We start from the raw sequence: 20275 nt of genomic DNA, 5'->3' as shown, positions 1-20275 counted from the left end.
AGGAGTAATCATGCCAGGCAACAGGCCGCAGGAATGCAAATCACCCCTCAAGCCAAGAGTTAAGTTAGCAGGTGGCCTTCTCTATTCACTGAATGTCAACACTCCTTTTAGATGGAGCCCACATAACATCTGGGCAGGCCAGCCACTGCTTTTAATTAAGTGAAATACAGTCACTCAATGTTCTGCCATGTCAGAGGAAAAAAAAATGTTATAGAAGTGGGAGGGTAGAGGGGGGGAGAAGAGTGCAACAGTACATATCCTGTGTTCAGTGAAGGTCAACACAGTTGTGTAAATAAATATTAATCCTTAACCTAATCCCTAGATTTCCAAGACCATTGAAAACCCCTGCGTAACCAGAGTACTTCTCTGGAAATGGCACGTTTGCGCGCAGTTTTCCGGAAATTTTGCTTATCCTGAATGAAGAGGAAATGCAACAACACTCGCTCAGTTAAATTTATAGTCTCCACTTTGCTTCCAGGGGTGAATCTTAGCTCTGGGCTGATGGCAATAACCAAAATGTGAACATACAGAATGCATGCAAGCAGAGTTGTGCCCTACACATTACATAAATCATGTGATGGATGGAATCTTTCCCCATAATCAGGAAGGGATTGCTTACAAAATGATATACCTTGCTCTGCTGGCAGCCTCATGATAATCACCCTTTTGGGCTGTCTGTGGAGGTCACAGCACTGCTTTACTGCTAGAGCTGTACCACTACCACTCCCCAAGAGTATGTCAACAGGCTCTGTGGGTGGACCCCTAGTTTATATCATACTTGTCAAACATTTATAAATCTGAGACGGTAGTCCGGCAACAGTGTGTAAAACATCCACAGAACTCCAAACAGAAATACAAAAGGACAACTTGGACTTGAAAAAGCTGGAGGACTTGCAGCTGCAGGAGGGGAAAACTAAATACATTTCTGCATATAGTTTAGGGTGATAAATGGAGCAAGAAAAGCTGTGAGGTCAAATAACGGCAAAGGAAAAGATAAGAGTTTTCAAGTGGTACATTTATTAAAATACACAACACTCTACATTAAGATATAATTTCCCCAAACATTACATAAAATTAGAGTGGAGCACAGACATTTGCAGCTCGCCCACAGAGGAATGAAAAACCTGTGTTTATGGAAGAGGTTCACATAAATATTGTTTAAAAAATGACATAATTTGTAAAGCATTCATAAGTGAGCACTCAACACTAAAAGAGTTTCATTCCAGACTGACATAATCGCCGTCTGTGAGCACACACTCTTATGAAAAACAAAAAAAAGCTGGCTTGGAAAAGGTGAAACCGTATCAGTGCTGAAAGACAGTGGCAGCTTGAAAATAGCTTTGAGCAGTTTAGTTTACAGAGAACACTCACTATTTTTTTTCTCTGCGATCCCATTTGATTTACGATATTTCCAACAGCCTGTTGAAGTTGTGATATTAGTGCTGAAATCATCATCTTGCGGTCTGGGCTCCCTTCTTTATCAAATTAACTTGTGATGCTGCATTGTGTGACATTATTTTGTATGAATACAGATCATCTTCACCAAAAAAAAAAAACACCCCTATAGGTGCAGGCAGCCTATTACCACCCATATTTAAGTTTGTTGTTAGGTGTGGACCTCTAGGGGTTGTAATAATATGACAGGAGCAAAGGAGAAAGTCAGTGAGACAGTATAAAGAGTGACAAAGCCTGTTTCAGGAGGTCAGGGTGGATAGACTAAACACCCAGGAGACAGCTGTTCATGTTCCGTGTAAAACCAAAAATCAACGTTGTGTTATTTTAACAATTTCATATGTAACCACATCACATACTACCTCACTAGGGGTGTCATGATTTCGATTCTAAATTGAAGAAAACTGATAGAAATGATCTTTTAATTTCCACTATTGAAATCAAAAGCAGGATAGACGATTACCCTAACATTTTAAATGAATTATTTAAATTTGACCATATGGCCTTACTGTGAAAAGAAGGTGGTTAAGTCACATGTGATAGCATGTAGCCTTTTTAAAGAAGTAAATCCCTGTGTTTAGGGCATAAAACCAATGATATGCTAAAATTTACAAATCAAGAGTTGATAGTCTAACAATGGCAGAACCATCAGCATAACTCACATGACGGTCAGGGTTTTAAAACTGCAACCATGCAACTATTTCATTAAATGTCATATATAATTTCGAGAGTTTTTGGAAAAGACCTATTCTGCCGTTTTGGTATGAGGATATGTTGCAGATAAAAAAATCCATCCATGTAATTCTCGCTCAGTGAGCATGTGTAGCACAAGTGAATTGTAAAAGGGCAGAAACAAGCATAAGGGGAAGCGATCTTATGTATCATGATGACTCCAGTGAATAGTTAACTCATAAAAGTTCATACAGACGTAACTAAGAGGGAGTATATGCCACCGGACACAAAAGTTAACTGATAACTGATAAAATCAACATTTTGTCCTAATCATTTAAATATCACAATATTCAGTGCTATTTTTAGAAAAGAAAATAAATTAGGTAATAAAACTTTATATACATAATACTGTACATCACATCACACCTGCAGCAGATGTGTTTTCCAGCGATTCCCATACCAGATAGCATAAATTAAAGTTAACCCAGCCACTAATGGCAACCACAAGACCTAACAACCATGTTTCTGTATTTCTTGAGGATAACGTTTGAGCTGTCATCAAAGTAAAGCACTGATATTGCGTTGAGCTTGGTCGGGGCGCAGCAAGGCTTTGGCACATTGTCAGGAAACATTAAATGGACCTATAAATGAGAGCATAAAGTCACTTTAAAAGAGGTGCAACAGTGGTGAGTTTTTCAGATGAATTATAACTGCTAAGAACATTATGGAAGTTTATAACATGATTTTTTATTGCAATTCACATATGCAATGCACTCTGAAGAATACTTACCAGGGTTTGCACAATTGCATGATTTGTTGCATTCATGTGTGCGTTGAGTGGAAAAGAGCATTCACCGTCACAGTAAAAAGCAGCGTAGCCCTCAGGTGCAATGATCCAATCCTGAGAAAAAAATTAGCTTCCTTTATTTATTACATCTAATAATCTCTATTAAAATATGGTGTTCATTGTGCCAGTTCCATTTGTTAGTATTATAAATGTTTTGTAATAGAAAATTGTAATTTTCTCTTACCTGCCAGCCCAGATCTCGAAAACTGACGTAAAGTTCATGCTTCTTGCAGGCTTGCTTCTGTTCACTTGTGTTGTAATCTGGCAAAACAAAAAAATTAGAAAGTTACCTTTTTGTTAGCTTTTTGTTGACATAATAGATCTAAATAAAGCCTCTGAACAGGAAATACATATACATAGACCATAAATACAGACTTTTGGAAGTACACATGATCATCCTAGGGCTCTTTTAATCACAAAATATTTGAAATTGTTAAAAAAATTTGGAAGTATTTTCTAAATATCTTATGCTTTTAACAAATACTGGATGTTCCTTTAAAACTGAAGGTGTTTTTTCCCAACATCACCGTGAAAAGGTCATAGAACAGACAGATGAAGAGAGAAAAAGAGAGGGAAAAAAAACCTTGAGAAGGTCATTAAATATTTAATAACATGGACTTCATATTAAATTTTAAATCACAAAATCTAGCCAGTCATTGTAGAGATATCTTACTGCTGGATATTAACTGATCGATGGACAAAGGAAGCCATTAAATGTATCTCATCAGGAGATCGGATGTGAAGGGGATAAAAGAAATAAAATCTTAACTACATCATAAAAGTGCACATACCTCCAGTTTTTGGTGCCCTGGATGATTCTTGTTGATTAGTGGATTTATTGCGATTGTGGTTCTTTTTTTTCCCACCAGCAGCTCTGACAGAGCGAAGCAACACCCCACTGGCCTTGAAGAAAGCAACCAGGAAAGGCTGTTTGGACTGGGGCCCGTTCCTCCCAATGATTCCAGCAGATTTTATGTTGATACTTCGGCCTGAAGGTAAATAAAACTTTTAAAACAAAACTTGCTTTCATGGTAAATCCAGTATCTTTACACATACTAGGTCAAGCCAGTGATCTTAACTGTGGATTTATTGCCATTTTTTGCTGGAAGTGACACTTGTCCTGAAGTCATTAAAAATATTTTCAGTTTTTTTTTAATCAAATGCAGACATTGTGGATTGCCTTAAACCTTCTCAACTTCCTGACCTTTTTATAGATTCCAAGAGTCTGTTACAAGTAAAAGGAACAAATTCATAGAAAGAAAAGCTGAACTCCACTTGCCATCTACAGTCTCCACACAGAGCTGCAAACCCAAGTTCTGCTGTGGGTTCATCACCCAGTGGTTACTGGTGGCTGTGATGTCAAACACTAGCCAGCCTCCATCGGATGCCTGGACCTTTTTGGAGTCGAGCAAGAACGTCTCGGCGTCTCTGGAGGTAAAGAAAAAAACAATGAAATGAACATCTGCATTAAATAAACTGCATTTAAAATGATGCACACTCAACAGCCAGTACACCCAAGCAAGCAGAAACAACTATTACATTAAAAATCCATTTAATATTTTATTTTATTTTAAGTCTCTTGGTTTTCATACTATTACTTCTGCATTTCGGAGAGGTGCCAGTGAAACTTAACTGCTGAATTATGAACAAATTACAAAACCTCAGTGCCTGCTACAGTTTGATAAGCTCGACAAAATAGAAACGACTGTGCACCTTAATTTTGCATAGCTTTAATAAGACAAAAAAAAGGACACAATATGCTTCTTTGAGGGCATATCAAGTCAGCAGCAGCGGAGGCCAAAAAATCTTAGTGGCTTTTATTAGTTGATCCTTTTGAAATAAAACATTCTTCTCTAAAAATGCCTTTAGTATTAAAAACCGATGATTTGGTGTGTAAGAGTAATTTGGTAATTTAAGTTTGCCAGCTCTGCAGTGGAGATAAAAAGAAAGCAGCGCTGCCGTTGTTGAAGAAACCGTGACTTGCAATATAACAATACATCTCAGCTAAAACATTTCAGGTGTTATGAATCATGTATATCAACCCTTGTGTATTTTTAAGCCTGACATAAGGCATCAATCAAGCTAAAGTTGAAAAAGCCCCGCTCGGCAATTTGCATTGGATTCCTTTCAAGTGGCAGATCGGATAAGGCAGCGCCTGTTCAGTTTTTGTGGTTACATGGTTCTAGTCAGAGAGAACCAAGATTTTCCATGTGGCCCCAATAGTTTAGGAGTTATTCATGTGTTTATTACAGGTGTAATAAAACTCAAGTTGAATTCCACATGAGGTCAATCGTTAGGAGTGAAATACTGGTGAACTTCTGTGAAACGTACTGTATTAAGCTCATATCCTGTGATAATTTAGTTTGTGGAGGTAAGAATTCACTATTCCCATTGCCATATCCAAGAGGAAAATATTATCCTGCCCCTTCATCTGTGATTACTGGATGTAATGTTCCACAGTGAGTTAAAGTGAGTGGATACCAGGGATAGAGGTAACTTCTCTGTGTTAGCCAAGTCTGTCTCCTGCAAATTATGTTCACGTGCCACTATTCTCCATTAGCAATTTATGTTCACCAGCAGGAACATAAAGCAGCTCAGGATATGGTGTGACGTTGATATAGTGGAGTGAATGAAGGTCAGGGTGTTGCATAGTTGTCTGACTTTAAAGGTACCCTGTGGAGTTTTTGACCACTAGTACTACAGACGTGTGAAGCAATATGTTTTTTAGACGTCGTCATGTTGGTCCGTTCACGTGCCTGAGGACGAGGGTTTCCCGTGTTCGACAGTTTGATACAATAAAGAATTTGCAAACAATGGCAGTGAAAAACTGCTTGAGATTTATTTTTTAAAATTGCATGCAGTATTTCTTAAAATGTAGCTTTTCTGTACAATTCTGGCTTTTGGTCCACAAGCAAACTGTATTTTAGGTTACTGAAAATGGACCTTTTGTAAAAAATGTGTGCCATAATCTTGGCAGGCGGCACAAACAAGGTGACATCTTGAGCAATGCAGGAATTAATATATACAGTTGAGGAACTATATCGAGGAACAGAGGCGTCAACATGTGCTAGGGAGCAATCAAATTGCCATTGCAGCCAGGTAGCTTTACAGTCATAGCTTTTTAATTCTGATTGACCAACATCTTCTTCTTTGCGTGACTGGCCAACGTGACTTCGGGGTCAGGGTTATATCACACATACATTTACTACAACCTTTACTGAATGTAATGTTGACAGGAAGTGAGGGGAGAGGGTTCCTGCTTGGACTTGAACTGGGAACATCACTTTATTGTATATGGTCACCAACTGGTTTTAATTTGCTACGTAAACCCACAAACTAACTGCTAACTTTAACCATATTTAAGTTGTTGCAGAAGTTAATTTTGTAGAAATAACCAACTAAAAATCATTGGCATTGATCTGTTTGTGTATACAGTATTCTGTATTCTCTTCTGATATGTTTAAGACAAACATAAAGAAATAAGCATGGCGTATAAATAAAAGTACTTAATAATATAAATTCATTGCTGCTTTTGAGGAAAAACTGGAGCAAACTGACTGTTTTCAAATCACACACTCCATTATTGTTTCTGAGATTTCCTTTACTGGGAAATATTTTTTCTTCTTCGTGAACACTAAAGAAAACACACTATTCCCCATGAAAACGTGTGTGAAAACCTAGACTGAGCAGTCTTCCCCTTTAAGATGGCAGAGTCCATTGACTTGGACCTTTTCAAAGCCCAGGAGGGCCATATCTCCCCTTCAATCACCCACACACATTTTTGGCAAGCAAATGTGGGCCCACTTTTAAGTACACCCTTGTGTATTCAGCTATGTCATGGTTTAAACTTCCGGAATATTGTTAAGACAGGCAGGTGGTGGGCATAACAGTGACCACGGGAGCACCCGAGGGAGCCCCTTCCCCCCTATTGTGGGCCCTCATGGTTTCATCTGGGACGCGGCCAGCTTGGCAGGCAACACAAGACGAGTGATAACTGATGGACCTTCCAAGCTTCATAAGTGGCCAACTTGCTAATGGAGTTCTCTTTATCCGAGAACTATATTTGTAAGGCAGACATGGTGCGAATGAAGGAGAACAGAGTTGGAGATAGAAGGGCGTTCTGTGAGAGTGGAAAGTTTTAACAGTGCAAGACAATAGCTGTTTGCTTTTTTAACTGGGAAATAAGATAAGTGGTAAGTGGTAAGTATAGTAAAAGTACTCATCTGGCCCCTGTTAGAGTGTTACTGATTAGAAAATGTTTTAGTTGGTGGAGGTAGAACTTATTTTAACTATTTTATATAGTATTTAATAGGTGTTTTTATAGTTTGTATTCATGCATAGTTTTTTTTGTTTGTTAAATCTTAATTCTAAATAACTTCTACCACTTCTGTCAGATAAATGTAGTGCAATAAAAAAATACAATATTTGCATCTGAAATTGTATAAATTGAATAGAAAATAGCAGACAAAGGAAATACTCGAGAGAAGTGCATGTTAGAGAGAGATGCAAAAAAAAGTGACAATGCACTACTGCCTGTTTGGCTTTGGTTCATTAGGTACCTACTAGGGCTGTGTATTGGCAAGAATTTGTCAATATTATTAATATCATGATACAGAGGTTGCGATCAAATATACAGTATTTTAGATACATTGTAATACTTTAAGCAAGGCGATATATTGCAATTTTTCGAATGTAATTCTATTGCGAAGCAGTGCAATTAAACTATCAATTCTGAATTGATAACAGTGTTTCTGAGAATAAATGCAGAAACACAAAATATAATATCAGGATGTATCAATATTTTCTCACACACTTACTTGTTTTGATATTCTTTGATGACTTGATATATGGAAACCTTCAGAGTAACATTGTCATAGCGAGAATGACTGCGGTCCTTATAGATCCGAAACTCTGCCGCAGTCACCGCCTCTCCTTCCGGGATCTGAGTCAGATCAAAACGGAACTCCTTGTAGTGTCTTCGTTGGTGAGAAAAATCTTTATCTTTCTCCACTGGGAAAGAAAATATTTATGATGAATTTCATTTTAACTGGCAGCAAAGGTCACACTGATCAAAAAATATGGCTTCAACTCCTGAACCTCTGCGTGCGTTGCTCTAAAGTGAAAATATGCCAGCATTAACACACAGAAAAAGAGTAATTTATCACATCTTCTTTTACATTCCAGGTCCAATACAAACATTTTGACTACCAACAAAAGCACTTTCCAGTTCATTAAATCAGTCAACTGAATACAGGTAGCAGTTCCCAGACAGGCCCTCTACTGTGTGCCTAACTGCATTCTCTGGCCATGATGAATGGGCTGTCAGTTAAGAAAAACAGGCTGATTTCAATTAAAGACACTTTCGTCTGCTCCTCAAGTGAGAGAAAAGACCAGACAGGATTCTTCAACGTCATGTCAGCGTCTACTCTGACCTCATTTCTGACCTCATACTGACCTCCTGTAGGTTTCATACAATGCACTAAGAGTGTTTAATGACCCTTGACCTTTAAAACTAAATATTTCTAGGATCATCAGTCAAATAAAATATTTTTTTTGGCTTGAAAACTTGAAACAAGAAACATGAATGATTATTTTATACTTTCTTGTACGAAAATACATAAAATATGAGTGCGGCTGAAATCTTTCAAAGGGCAGTTTACATTTTTCATTTGTTTTCGTAGATAAAATAAAGCCCCTCAATGCAAGAACCTTAACAATCAAAGAGCCTCGGTTTATGAACAATAATGAACTGACAAAAGATACTTTGATGTTACTTTAAAGTGGCCGCTAACTGTCTCACACCCCTGCCTAGTAGCAGAAAAGGGGCATGTGGCTGAGGTCAGTGGATTGTCTGACATCCGCGGTGATATCATGCAGTGCATTTCCCTGATGTTTTATCGAGAGAGAACGCCTGCAGTTACTTAGCACAAACAGGTCAGAGGTCAGGTCTGACTTTTACCCACTGAGCGTGTTCCATTAAATTAGCCACAGGCAGTAATCTGAAGCAGAGGTGCCAATGAGAGCAGAGAACTTTAACAGAAAGATTAAATAATAAGGACTTCACTCTGGTAAGGTAGCATGCCTTCTCGATGAATTGCATATTACTGGATTCAGCTTCAGGACAGTATCCATATTTTGTTAACAAAATGACTGTACTAAATGACTCAATGGATGGATTTTAAATTGCTGACTTCTTATTTATACACTGAAAGTTCAGATGGTTACAGTAAGCATATTTAACAGCATGAAATGCCACATAGACGTTTCTAAAACAGTTGAGGTCAGTAGCTATATTTGAGTGTACTGTAATAAAGACAGAGCCCCATTGAACACTTCACTGACAGTCCCCAGAACGAGAGCAGAGCTTTCAAGGCTGACAGTGTACATGCCCTGGTATAGTGGTAAGTGGAAACAGATGGGCTCAGGCCAAGGTGAGGGATTATACTTCCAAGCAACTCTACGCAAATTCACTTTTACATGTTTTGCTCTATATTTAAGAAAATAACTTCCTTAACACTAAAATACCAAATATACTGAATCTATCATTTGGGATTCTGCAATGCTGAATCATATTTTATTTTTGAGCACCTTTCCATGTTGCATGCCTTGTATTTTAATTATCATCAAAGAACAACAATGAAAGCAAAAAATAACACCAGTATGACAATAGAGCTACTGCTTTCTCTTGGCGACCTCCAGAAATAAAAGGCATCAGTCAATATCACTCCCCTTTTAACAACAGGAAATAATTTAGACCAATTTTCTCAAGGTCAGACAGTCATCTGATAAGGTGCTCTGAACTGCTGGGTTAAGGGTCGCTGCTACTGAACAAACACAATCATTATATAGATCAGCTGCTTTTTAATAGAAAGCAGCAGAAAATCCATGAGGTCAAAATGTTGGACCTAATCCTGTTAAATACTAAACATTTCACACAAGCAACCGAACTGACTGATGTCTGAAAATGTTCTTTCATATTCACATTTAGCTGTTAAAAATAAATAATTAAAAAAAACAGCTCATTTGAAAAAAGCTACTCGTGACAAATTATTTTGAGGAAATAAATTAATTGCATTTACTGTGCTGATAGCAACAGACAGGCTCATGCTTAATTTAATGAATTCATATAGACTTTTGACCTCTTAAATTAAGTGAATGAAGGCTTTAATGCTACAGTATTTTATAGTTCCTTGTCTGCAGTGGACTGGAAGAAATTGCACTTATTGCTCAAAACAAAGGCTGTGTAATTTTGTGTCCAATTTCTTTTTTGCAATCTACTGAAACAAAGAAACTACATTAGCCTATAAAATACTGTGGCATTAAAACTTTTGTTCGTGTATCGCAAGAATTAAGTCTGTTAGTTTTTCATCAAGTGCATCCAGATAAAATCCTTTTTCTACATTCATTTATTTTACGGTGAGGGAAATTAAAGTGAACAAATATGGGTTGGAAATTAAGTTTTTAGTACCACGAGATTATTCTCAAATTTTAAATTGAAACCAGGTCTACCTTCTAGTTTCAATAAATTAATGATGTAAGGAAAACTGTAAAGAATTAATACCACTTTAATGCCACTTACCTAAATTGACAAAACTCATAACCATATCAGCATCATTGAGGAAGTTGGTGTCGTGCGCTGTGGTGAGTGCGGGGCTGTGGCCTAACAGAGGGGCCGCTCGGTAAGGCTGGGCCACACGAGAGTAGCCGGCATGCTGGGGGCTGTAGTAACCCTTCCTGGAGTGCCCTTGGGCCTTGGCACTGAAGCTCTTCGCTGCACCCTGCTGCACCCCCACCTCCTCCCCCTCCTCCTCCACGGCCATGGCGTTGTAAAGGTCGAGCATGAAGAGCGGCGCGGAGGACGCCTGCTTCCCGGGAGAGAAGGGCCTCGGACGGTGAGGCAAGCCCAGGATGGAGAGGATCTCTCTCTGGATCTCCCGGCGTTCGTGATTGCGCAACCTCCGGTAAATAAAACTGGAGTGCACATGGTTGTCACTTAACCCGCAATGAGCGCAGGACAGAAAACTCAAGCAGCTCCACGCAAGTCCAAGTACAGCACGGTTCAGAGGTGTAAGCGCTGTCATCTTGACAAATAGTTCACTTTGGGGTGTGAAGTTGAACTACATCGCACTCTGGGAGAAAAATAAAATCATTTATATCTCTGCCAATACGGAATCATAGACTTTCCATATTAGACAGAGGCACCGCAACTTTCACGGTGGTAAGTGAGGAGGCTTTTTTACCCGTCAGCCCTTCTACAAATGAGGTATCAGCTTGCAGAAAAGTCGCCGCTCCTCTCCTGTGCGCGAGCTTCCTCCAGCAGTATTTACTCCTCCAGGGTCCATCCAAAGCCTCCGCCACACCAAGTATTTATGGAGCTGTGACCCTGTCCCTCACCTTACTCCTCTGTGATGCAGAAACACGTAGGTACGCCCATAACGTCGAGGGATAACCCGGGGTTTCCAGTGGATGAAAAGTGTTCAACTGTGTCAAAACTAAACAGAGACTAACCTCGAATCATGCCCCGACTCTCATTTTTCTTTTTTTCTTCTTCCTTCTCTCCCCTGAGAGAGAGTGTATTGGGGCTAGTTGCCCTCTGAGTCCATCCCACACTCAACTTTTGTTTTTGCATCCACCTCTAGCGGCAGCAATAAAACTTCAGGCCGGTCCCATGATAAATGTGGCGGCTCAGGAGTGTAAAAGGAGACACTTGAAATCCGAGAGCCCGTCTTAACGAGTGAAAGAATAATGACAGAGCCTTTTAATCACCTCAACTTATTGAAGTCCGCGTGTTTATGGGAGAGGGCTCCAGCTGCATTCACCACCAACAAAAAGGATCTTGTTTTTATACTGTATGTGCTTAAAGATTATCTAATGGGATGCTGGAAAATATATTTTATTAAATGCAACAAGTGGGCCATCTTAAAATGATACTACAGTACAACCATAATTCCCATACACATTGTAGGAACAGATCAGAATAACACAAAGGCTGACACTGATACTGCATATTCAATATTCAGGCTCACTGCAGGTCTCTACAGTCTGCAAGGATTCTCATCTTCATAGATAAAAAATATAATAACCCAAACAGTAGTATAGACAGTATAGAAAAGTTAATTTCAAGCTAAGAGCCTAGAAAGCTTCATTCTCAGAGGACCACTAAGTAAACAGCATGTTGAAGTAAGTATGTTGGGATAATTAAAAACATAAATACTCAGAGGTTTCCATGTGATGGGTGGCTGCTGTCCAAAATGAAAAAAAAAAGGAAGCGCCTCTCTAACTTCTGGACATGCTGGGATGTTGCCACATAGCGCCATCTAGTGTACAAGACCTGTAAATTAGTCTCTGAAGTCACTGTAACACACACATAGACCACTTACAGAAGCTTTCCTGCTGCACTTGAGTCCAAGGTTCCTGGCACCATGTCCTTAGAGGAAGACCCAGGTGATTATCTCATTTTTGTTCAGCACTTGACAGAAGTTCTGTAATAAAACTGATACTTAAAGGGACACATAACCATCCCCAAATCAAAAATACACATTATTGCTCTTACCTGTAGTGGTATATGTCCATTTAAATCATTTTTGGTGTAAGTTGCAGAGTGTCTGAGATATTGTACAGATGTCTTCCTTCTTTAGGATATAATGGCTCAAAAATATAAAGATGTATGTATATTCATAAAAATACATTTCACAAACTCAACAGCAATTAGTTGACAGACCGTGCTGTTAGCAGTGTTTATGCAGGAACTATACTAGAAAGAAAATAGTTCCTACATGAAACTGCTCTCAACAAGTCTGTGGATTATCTTTAGTAAGCAGGTCATGATTTCAAGATAAATACATCGCTGTTGAGTTGTTAACATGTATTTTTTGGCGGTTTGAACGCTACAACGCGAGTGCCATTATGTGTGAGAGAAAGCAGACATCTCTACAGCCAATATCTCCAACAATTGGACTCAAAACAGTCTAGACTGATAAATAGCACGACAGGTGAGAAGAAAAATATGTATTTATGATTTGGAATGGAATGTCCCTTAAAAGTCCAAAGCATAGATCAAACTAAGTTCACAAATCATTAAGATGATTTAATTCTAGTTTAAAAAAAAAAAGAGAGAGAATCATACAAAAGTCACCTTAACACAAAATAAGACATGTCACTGCTGAAATACACAGTTCTGATTCTTTTTTTTATAAATAACAATAAAATACCTGCTACAGTAATTAAAGGTAAGCCTCAGGAACATTAATGACATCAAATTTCAAAGTAAAATGTCAGCATGCTCTTTGATGATAAACATTTTACTTCCTTATTGGAATAAAATGACATGTACATGAATAGGTATCGTCATATGGGGGCCAGTATTCATTTAACTTACATGATACACAATATTAGCTGTTGTAAAAGGTTTTCATAGAGAGTTAAGTGCTTAACAGTCAATCTGCTATAGGAACGCAGGCTTACAGCAGCTCATAATCAGCTACAGGAAATCACAGTCTTGTGCTGAAACATGGCAAATTTACACATTATTTATGATGAAATAATTCACTGAACATAGAATCTATAGACCATAGAAGTTGTGTGCGTGTGTGTTTTTTTTAAAGGATATAAGATCTAGCACCCATCCAATATGTAGTGAAAATTTAGAGAGCGACATGCAATGAAGGAACACTAGGGGGCAATATGGGAAAATGCACCAGCCACACTGCCCAGAGAAATCCAGACATACATGAAGAGTTCAAGGTGCTCAGCCAATATATCAGCCTATAATCATCTTAACACCATTAAAACCCCAAAGCCTGTTCAGATACGTGAATAATAATACAAAAATACCAATGTGATAGGATCTAGTTCTGTTGACTGTCTGAGATCACATAAAATGTGTGAGAGGAGGTCCGTTTTGTTCTAGCGACAGAGAGAAACTGTAAAGATGAGATCTTCCTGAGAATGGCTGTTTGTTCCACATCAGCTCCAGACTGGTGCCTGCAGTGACGATGCTTTACATCAATAGTTTGGCCCTTTGCTGTAAGGATCCCGCCTCATCATGCTACTGTAGCACATGGATGGATCACACACCCCAGGCTGACCGGGGATGCCAGGATTACCACTTTTACCCTCTGCTCCGTTGAGACCAGGGGATCCGGGCTTACCAGGCGGACCTGGCTTACTGTACCCTTGGGGACCCATTGGACCTGGGGAGATAAAAATATGAACCATAATCAATTCAAAGGTACACAGCGGTTAAAGGATGACATCTTTTTAAAGTATCCCGGGAAATTAGCTTCCATACGGTGTTGTGAATAATCACTGAAACTGAATAATTAGTCACATTATTTACCTGCAGGCCCTGGTGGTCCTTGGTCTCCAATGCTGGTTCGACCAGGGCTCCCCTTCTCACCTGGGAAACCTGGTTCACCTGCAAACAAAAGTGTACCTGAGCATACTGCAGAACACCTTCATTAACATGCTGTACTTTAACACTGGCTTTACCTGTGAGCCCGTTAATACCAGGGTGCCCTCTGCGACCAGGGTGGCCTGGCGGTCCCCTGGAGCCAGTAAGTCCAGGAAGACCCCTGAGTCCCTGGAGCCCAGGTTGACCTGGAGGACCAGGAGATCCAGGCCGGCTTTGACATCTGGTACAGCTACTCTGCTGGTTGCTCAGCAACAATAAAGGCAGCTCAGCTAAGATGATTGACAATGAAAATATATTAGATATTGGGTGAAAACACAGAGAAACACATCATCAGCCTGTAAAGATACTCACACTGAAGAATCTCCATGCAGATTTGCCGAATGTGATTGTCTGACATTTGACTTGCCTGGAATAGAAAGTCAATGTCAGATAAAGCATCATGATGAAAACAGTTATCAGTGTTAAGTGATCACAACGTGTAGCACACATACAGATCTTCCTTCAGGTCCAGGTTGGCCAGGTGGTCCGCCCTCCCCCTGCAGCCCTCTGGGGCCAGGTGGGCCTGCCTGACCCGGCTGTCCGGGCCGTCCCACTTGACCGTCTTGACCTCTCTGTCCCGAATCCCCTGTTGTCCCTTTCTGGCAAAAATACCATCCCACAGTTAGCAATACACACAACAACTGAGGTTGGATGGAGCTAGATTTATTATAGCATTCAGTTTAACATACCTCTCCTTTAAGTCCTATTGGACCAGTGGAGCCCTGGGAATGAAAGTCAGGTCATGCCATTAAAAACTAGAAAGCACAATGTGTGTTATATTGTAACACAAAAAAGCTTCTAAACCTTAAATAAAATACACAGTAGCAGATATTGTGTGAATCTTTTGGAGAACGGCTTAATCTTGAAAATATAATATATGGAGGACTCGTGACCACCGAGTCGATGTCGGGCTTTTGTAGCACCACCTGTAGGCTAAATAGCATAAAATCTTTTTATATTATATATTATTTTAAATATATATTAATATTTATATATTGTATTACTCTGATATGTGCCTATAATGTCTCAATTTGCAACTGCATGTGTTCAGGAATTCATGTGCAAGGGCCACACTTGCGAAATTTGATTTCGAGTCATGGTGAATGATCAGCCTTACAGGGTCATGTTATATCCCAAACATGGTTTGGATGAGAGGTGGTAAAAATAGAATGAATGTACATGAAAGTGGTCATGGCGTATATGGATAGATTAAATATGTATTGCACCAACACGGTCCAACACCAATGCCTTATTCCAAGACATTCGTTGCTAAACCTCTCGGTTCAGGAGTTATGAATGAAGATTTAAAGTCTCTAACAAATGGCCACATGGTGGCGCTATCCACTTTTAAAACTAAGTTACAATTTTTTATCTTTCTTGCTATGTGACAGAGCAACAGACATGGACAATTCTTGAGGGAAGTGATTACTAAATTGTCAAGGTTCTGTCTTAATTTACACACCATTAAAAAACAGTAACAACCTCCACACAGTAAAATATCTCATAAAATATATTTTATTGTCCATTTATCGAAGTCTTCATTTCACAACAAAGCTGATCAAATAAACTCACGTGTTCCCCTGGCCGACCTTGCTCTCCTTTTTCACCTCTCATTCCCTGGTGAGAAATCATTAAATTATTGTTACCAAAGCATCTGAAATTATTGTTTCAAGCACCGTTCTGTAATATATGTTCATGGTGCTGTACATAGTACGGTTACTATGTCCATTCAAAACATGATGATTTATGCATACTAATAGTAATATTTATGGGTGATAATGTGATTTAAATGCAACAAATTATTACCTATTAAATTGAATTACATAAATAAGTCAGTTGTCATGACATGAACTTTCTACATATTGAGCATAATGGAGAAAACCACATTGGAAGTCAGTTAAACCGCAAATATCCAGTTATACTTCCAAAAGGCACATGGTGGTTTTCAAACCCATCATCAATTTCTACTGGATACTAATATATTTCTATATGAAGTGAATGGAAGAAAATATATTCAACTAATAGAAGTACACTTTTTAGAGTATGGACTGCAAACAGTGTTGAAAACAATTTTACAGCAATTATTGGATCATTTCAACACTGTAGTTTTAATAAAACTTAACAATGGTAGCAATTTCTTTTATCCAAAGTTTTAAATGGTGATAAGCAACACACATGTTTATTTAAAGCTATCAATTTCAGTTATTATTTAAGATTAGCATTACAGAATCTACGTATGTTCTACGTGTGTGACTAATATAATTTTGATTTCATTCTTACCGTGCCTCCTCTATCACCTGGACTTCCTCTTTGTCCCTAATAAAAATCATAAAGACATGGTTTAAAGCTTTATACAGTTGTACATTTTGTGGAAGGTAAAACAAACCAGCCAAAACGCATCCTTAAACTAATGTAATTGTATTGTTTATTGTTGTTATCCTTTGTTCTTTATTATTCAGTATACATGCATTTATGTTCATAACTACAAACAATTATGAATTGCAATTTTCATAAATCATATTTCTGAAAAGATCTCAACTTGATGAAAGTGAAAGAAGCGTAAGTAGAAATACCTTGCCGCCCTTCAGGCCTGGCATGCCTGGGTGCCCTGGTTGTCCTGCTATTCCTGGTTCCCCTGCACTCCCCTTTAATAGCATTAAATTTAACAGCAAAGAATAAAAACAAAAACACCTTTATTTATAAAGTGTAGGACGTAAAACTTGGATAAATGCATGTTTATTCACTCAAAGGTTTATTGATTCAATAAATTGTTACAGCATTTTAAATTAGACATTGAGGCCACCTGGTTCATATTAAATTGTTTAAATGGTAACATACCGCAGGCCCTGTTGTTCCTTGTATACCTGGACTTCCACTTTCACCCTTACTGCCCTTGATTAGGAAATAAAACATGTCTTACGTTACAAAAACATACTTTGAAATAACCACCCAAACCACATCCTATCACTGACAGGACTGCAGTTCGTGTTTTCACTTCCTTATCATAATTAATTTTCATTGAGGCATGCAATAGTTTTTTTACAATTTCACAAGCTTTTGGTGTATTGCAGCTTGACGTTTAATTGTGTCTAATCGTGTGCTTTCTTTTCCAGTAGAACAAGCCTCGGTAATTGCAGTCTGAAGCGCAGCCATAAAATCAAAGTATTGCCTGTCTGTCCAGCTTTTGACTTGTGTGCCATTTACCAATACACATTGGCTTGTTTAAGGCAAATCAGCTAATGAAAAGTGATTAGGAGACAGAGCGTCCAGACCAGACAAGCCCAGACTGCTTACATTTCCACTAAAATTCCACTGACGAAAGCAGTAGAGCCGGATTATCGCTTAATTTAGCACTGCCGGTGTTGCCAAGAGATCCTTACTTGTGCTAAAGTGTATTTTAGAGAAACAGTGACCGACCAAAACGTGCAATACTGTTGACCCAGGCAGCTTTCTGTCAATCAACTTAGAAAGTTTGTTAGAAAGCTTAACCTTATCTAAACTAATAACACCAGTCACTGGAAAGAATATAATATAAGCTGGATGAAAGAGGGCTTGGGACTGTAATGTCATATAACGCCAAATTGATCCATTGGCAGCTTTTAAATTGTTCTACATTGTGCATGGACTCAACTTTAATCATGACATGGCTCGTCCTGCAGCTTGTCGGTTGCTAATGCCAGCTTGTGCGGACTGATCTTCAGAATTGACTTTTCTGGGTCACAAGTTGAGCCAGTGCATTCACAGCTCCAGGGATGCAGAGCAGGATAAACTCACATTTTATTAAGTGAACAGTTTATCCATGTTAAATGCTTTATTAAACCTTTTTGATGTCGGTAGAATGAAAGTCAGGGATTATTTCTGCTAGCTTCATTGTAGCTTTGCATCACTGATAATACAGCTGTTTGAAGAAGCTCAAAGGGGATTTTCTAGCAAGCATAAATGATTACCTTGGGTCCTATTGATCCTTTTAAACCAGGTGCACCAGGTAAACCCATCTCACCCTACAGGAGAGTGACAAAATGATAACTGATCAGATTGAATATTAACAATTTGGTGTGCACTACACCAACACACAAATAGTCTAACAGCTGTTAACTTACAGACGGCCCAGTCGACCCTATGAAGCCCCGAGGTCCAGGCCCTCCAGCTTCACCCTTAAATGAAAATAATTCCAGTCAAAAGTGATCACAAAAGAAAGACTGATCAGTTTACTTTGCACATATATTAGGAACTGGGGCTCACCTTTTGTCCATTCAGGCCTGCAATTCCTGGCAATCCAGGCATACCCTGCAAGCAAGCAAGCACATTATACTGTATTTTAGATCAATACATAAAAAGGCTAAAAAAGGAAAAAGAAAAACATGACATGGAATTATTTGTAATGTTTCTAATATTAAAAGCAGCATGAAGGACTACAGGTTCCCGGTTACGTGCTTTCAGAGTGATATAATTACTTCATTGTGTCGGTCACACTTGTAGCCAGTTGCTCAATAAAAGAAACTGATTGAACTGACATGGTGCACCAAGAAATGTCTACCAAATTGTTACAGTCCCCAGTCACGGTTGGCTGGTTGTACACAGGAAAAGTGGAGAAACATGGTTTTGGGCTTTTTGTAAGATATTTTCATTTAATTTCCTTCTTTAAACTTTTCATTTTGTCAAAGTATACAATCCTTTGATGAATCCCATGCAGTGCAACTGAACCGTATGCATTTCATTTTCTGATAAATGCAATAATCATCTAAGTAGTTGCTATTTAAAATGCACATCTGAAAGGAAAGAAAGCAGATCCAAATAGTTTAATACTTTAAAAGTTTATGTGGTTCAACACATGCAGCAAAACTACCCTTGAAAGCCTCTTTAGTTTTTTTTTTTTGTTTTGACGTTATTTTCTTCTGAGATAAATGCTCGCAGATGCTTAGCGGTAGCCTCGCAATGAAGTTTGAGTAACATATGTTTTTAGTGAGATCTGACAGGCAGGGAGAGAGAAATATAGATAGAGCCGCCCAGACATTAATAGATTACCTATGCAGAAAGGTGCTGAAATCCCCATCCTGGGACAATCACTGAAGTACTAACTTCAACCTGCTTCAACTTGAGGAAGTACAGTACTAAACCCGTCTCCTTGGATACAGCGCTAACTCTATTGTTCTGGTGGGGAAAAATGGCTTACAGCCTTGTGGAGCAACTGACTCATCTTTTGTAGACCCATCACAAACGATTTTGGACAACACTTGTAATCATGATCAGTGGGGTGGCTGCCCAGTTGAAACACTTTCTTCCTAAAACAGCTTTGCCAGGGGACCACAGCATTCTCTCGCTGAGTTACTTTCACTGCGTTCGATTATAGCCTGAGCCCACTTGTTACATAACAGGGTTATCCTGGGATGAACTACAGGGGAAATACCCCTAATTTACTGGCTGTCAGGGGTTGTCTCTGTACTGCTGACAGTATGTTAACACACTGCAGTCACACTACACTAAAACACATTATGCATGCAAATCTGCATGATCCATAAAATCAGGTTTCATACTGCCTATTTTAATCTTCCGTTACCTACATTATAATTCACGTCAGATACAATTTGTAAGCCATAATGTAAACCACCACACACATAAAGCCCCCGTGTTCTTTCCGTTATCCATTGTAACTCAGTATGTTTCATATTAAATTCATGCATTCCTCAATTTCTTGAAGTCTGACCAAAGTTACAACAGCTCAAACAACCTACGAAATATTAAACATGCACAACGTCTGTGTTTACAACTCACCGGATGGCCTTCCCTTCCATCAGCACCAGGAATACCGCCGACCCCTGCTTCTCCCTTAATACATTGGAAAAAACAAAGCA

At 38.8% G+C, this 20275-nt stretch overlaps 2 protein-coding genes and 1 long non-coding RNA gene across 4 annotated transcripts in view; 1 reads left to right on the top strand and 2 right to left on the bottom strand.

Annotated features, from left to right (window-relative positions):
* LOC131993172 (uncharacterized) overlaps positions 1–20275 on the top strand; it is a 42403-nt gene that overhangs the window by 8189 nt on the left and 13939 nt on the right. The window contains exons 3-4 of the long non-coding RNA XR_009396286.1: positions 3841–3966; positions 4186–4405. This is a non-coding gene — a long non-coding RNA (uncharacterized LOC131993172). The remainder of the gene's footprint in view (positions 1–3840; positions 3967–4185; positions 4406–20275) is intronic.
* Positions 997–11132, bottom strand: bmp5 (bone morphogenetic protein 5). Of its 2 annotated transcripts, XM_059358939.1 has the most exons (7): positions 10551–11132; positions 7789–7981; positions 4251–4399; positions 3763–3960; positions 3156–3232; positions 2915–3025; positions 997–2765 (listed from the first exon to the last, which is right to left on the bottom strand). In XM_059358939.1, exons 1-7 carry the CDS (start codon positions 11050–11052, stop codon positions 2616–2618), a joined length of 1380 nt encoding a protein of 459 aa, XP_059214922.1. In that variant the 5' UTR covers positions 11053–11132; the 3' UTR covers positions 997–2615. The 2 variants fall into 2 exon arrangements, with proteins under 2 accessions (XP_059214922.1, XP_059214924.1); XM_059358941.1 differs by lacking the exon at positions 2915–3025.
* Positions 13038–20275, bottom strand: part of col21a1 (collagen, type XXI, alpha 1) — a 28200-nt gene continuing 20962 nt past the window's right edge. The window contains exons 16-29 of the mRNA XM_059358945.1: positions 20196–20249; positions 18666–18710; positions 18524–18577; positions 18371–18424; positions 17262–17315; positions 16997–17068; positions 16704–16739; positions 15996–16040; positions 15113–15145; positions 14876–15022; positions 14736–14790; positions 14462–14653; positions 14310–14387; positions 13038–14163 (exon numbers count right to left, since the gene is read on the bottom strand). Of these exons, the coding sequence (XP_059214928.1) occupies positions 13976–14163; positions 14310–14387; positions 14462–14653; positions 14736–14790; positions 14876–15022; positions 15113–15145; positions 15996–16040; positions 16704–16739; positions 16997–17068; positions 17262–17315; positions 18371–18424; positions 18524–18577; positions 18666–18710; positions 20196–20249 (1107 nt within the window). The 3' untranslated portion in view covers positions 13038–13975. The remainder of the gene's footprint in view (positions 14164–14309; positions 14388–14461; positions 14654–14735; positions 14791–14875; positions 15023–15112; positions 15146–15995; positions 16041–16703; positions 16740–16996; positions 17069–17261; positions 17316–18370; positions 18425–18523; positions 18578–18665; positions 18711–20195; positions 20250–20275) is intronic.

This window comes from Centropristis striata, chromosome 20 (genome assembly GCF_030273125.1).
Source record: "Centropristis striata isolate RG_2023a ecotype Rhode Island chromosome 20, C.striata_1.0, whole genome shotgun sequence".
In the NCBI taxonomy this organism is placed as follows: domain Eukaryota; kingdom Metazoa; phylum Chordata; class Actinopteri; order Perciformes; family Serranidae; genus Centropristis; species Centropristis striata.
The sequence above is the reverse complement of the archived record's forward strand: the minus strand, read 5'-3'. Positions and strand labels throughout refer to the sequence as shown.

Excerpts from the sequence above, each read along its gene's own strand:
- bmp5 (XM_059358939.1), bottom strand. The coding sequence starts at position 11,052 with ATGACAGCGCTTACACCTCTGAACCGTGCTGTACTTGGACTTGCGTGG. Across the intron at positions 7,982-10,550 it reads TATGAGTTTTGTCAATTTAG|TGGAGAAAGATAAAGATTTT; the intron begins GTAAGTGGCATT and ends TTTCTTTCCCAG. Across the intron at positions 3,026-3,155 it reads TTCGAGATCTGGGCTGGCAG|GATTGGATCATTGCACCTGA; the intron begins GTAAGAGAAAAT and ends TTTTTTTCTCAG.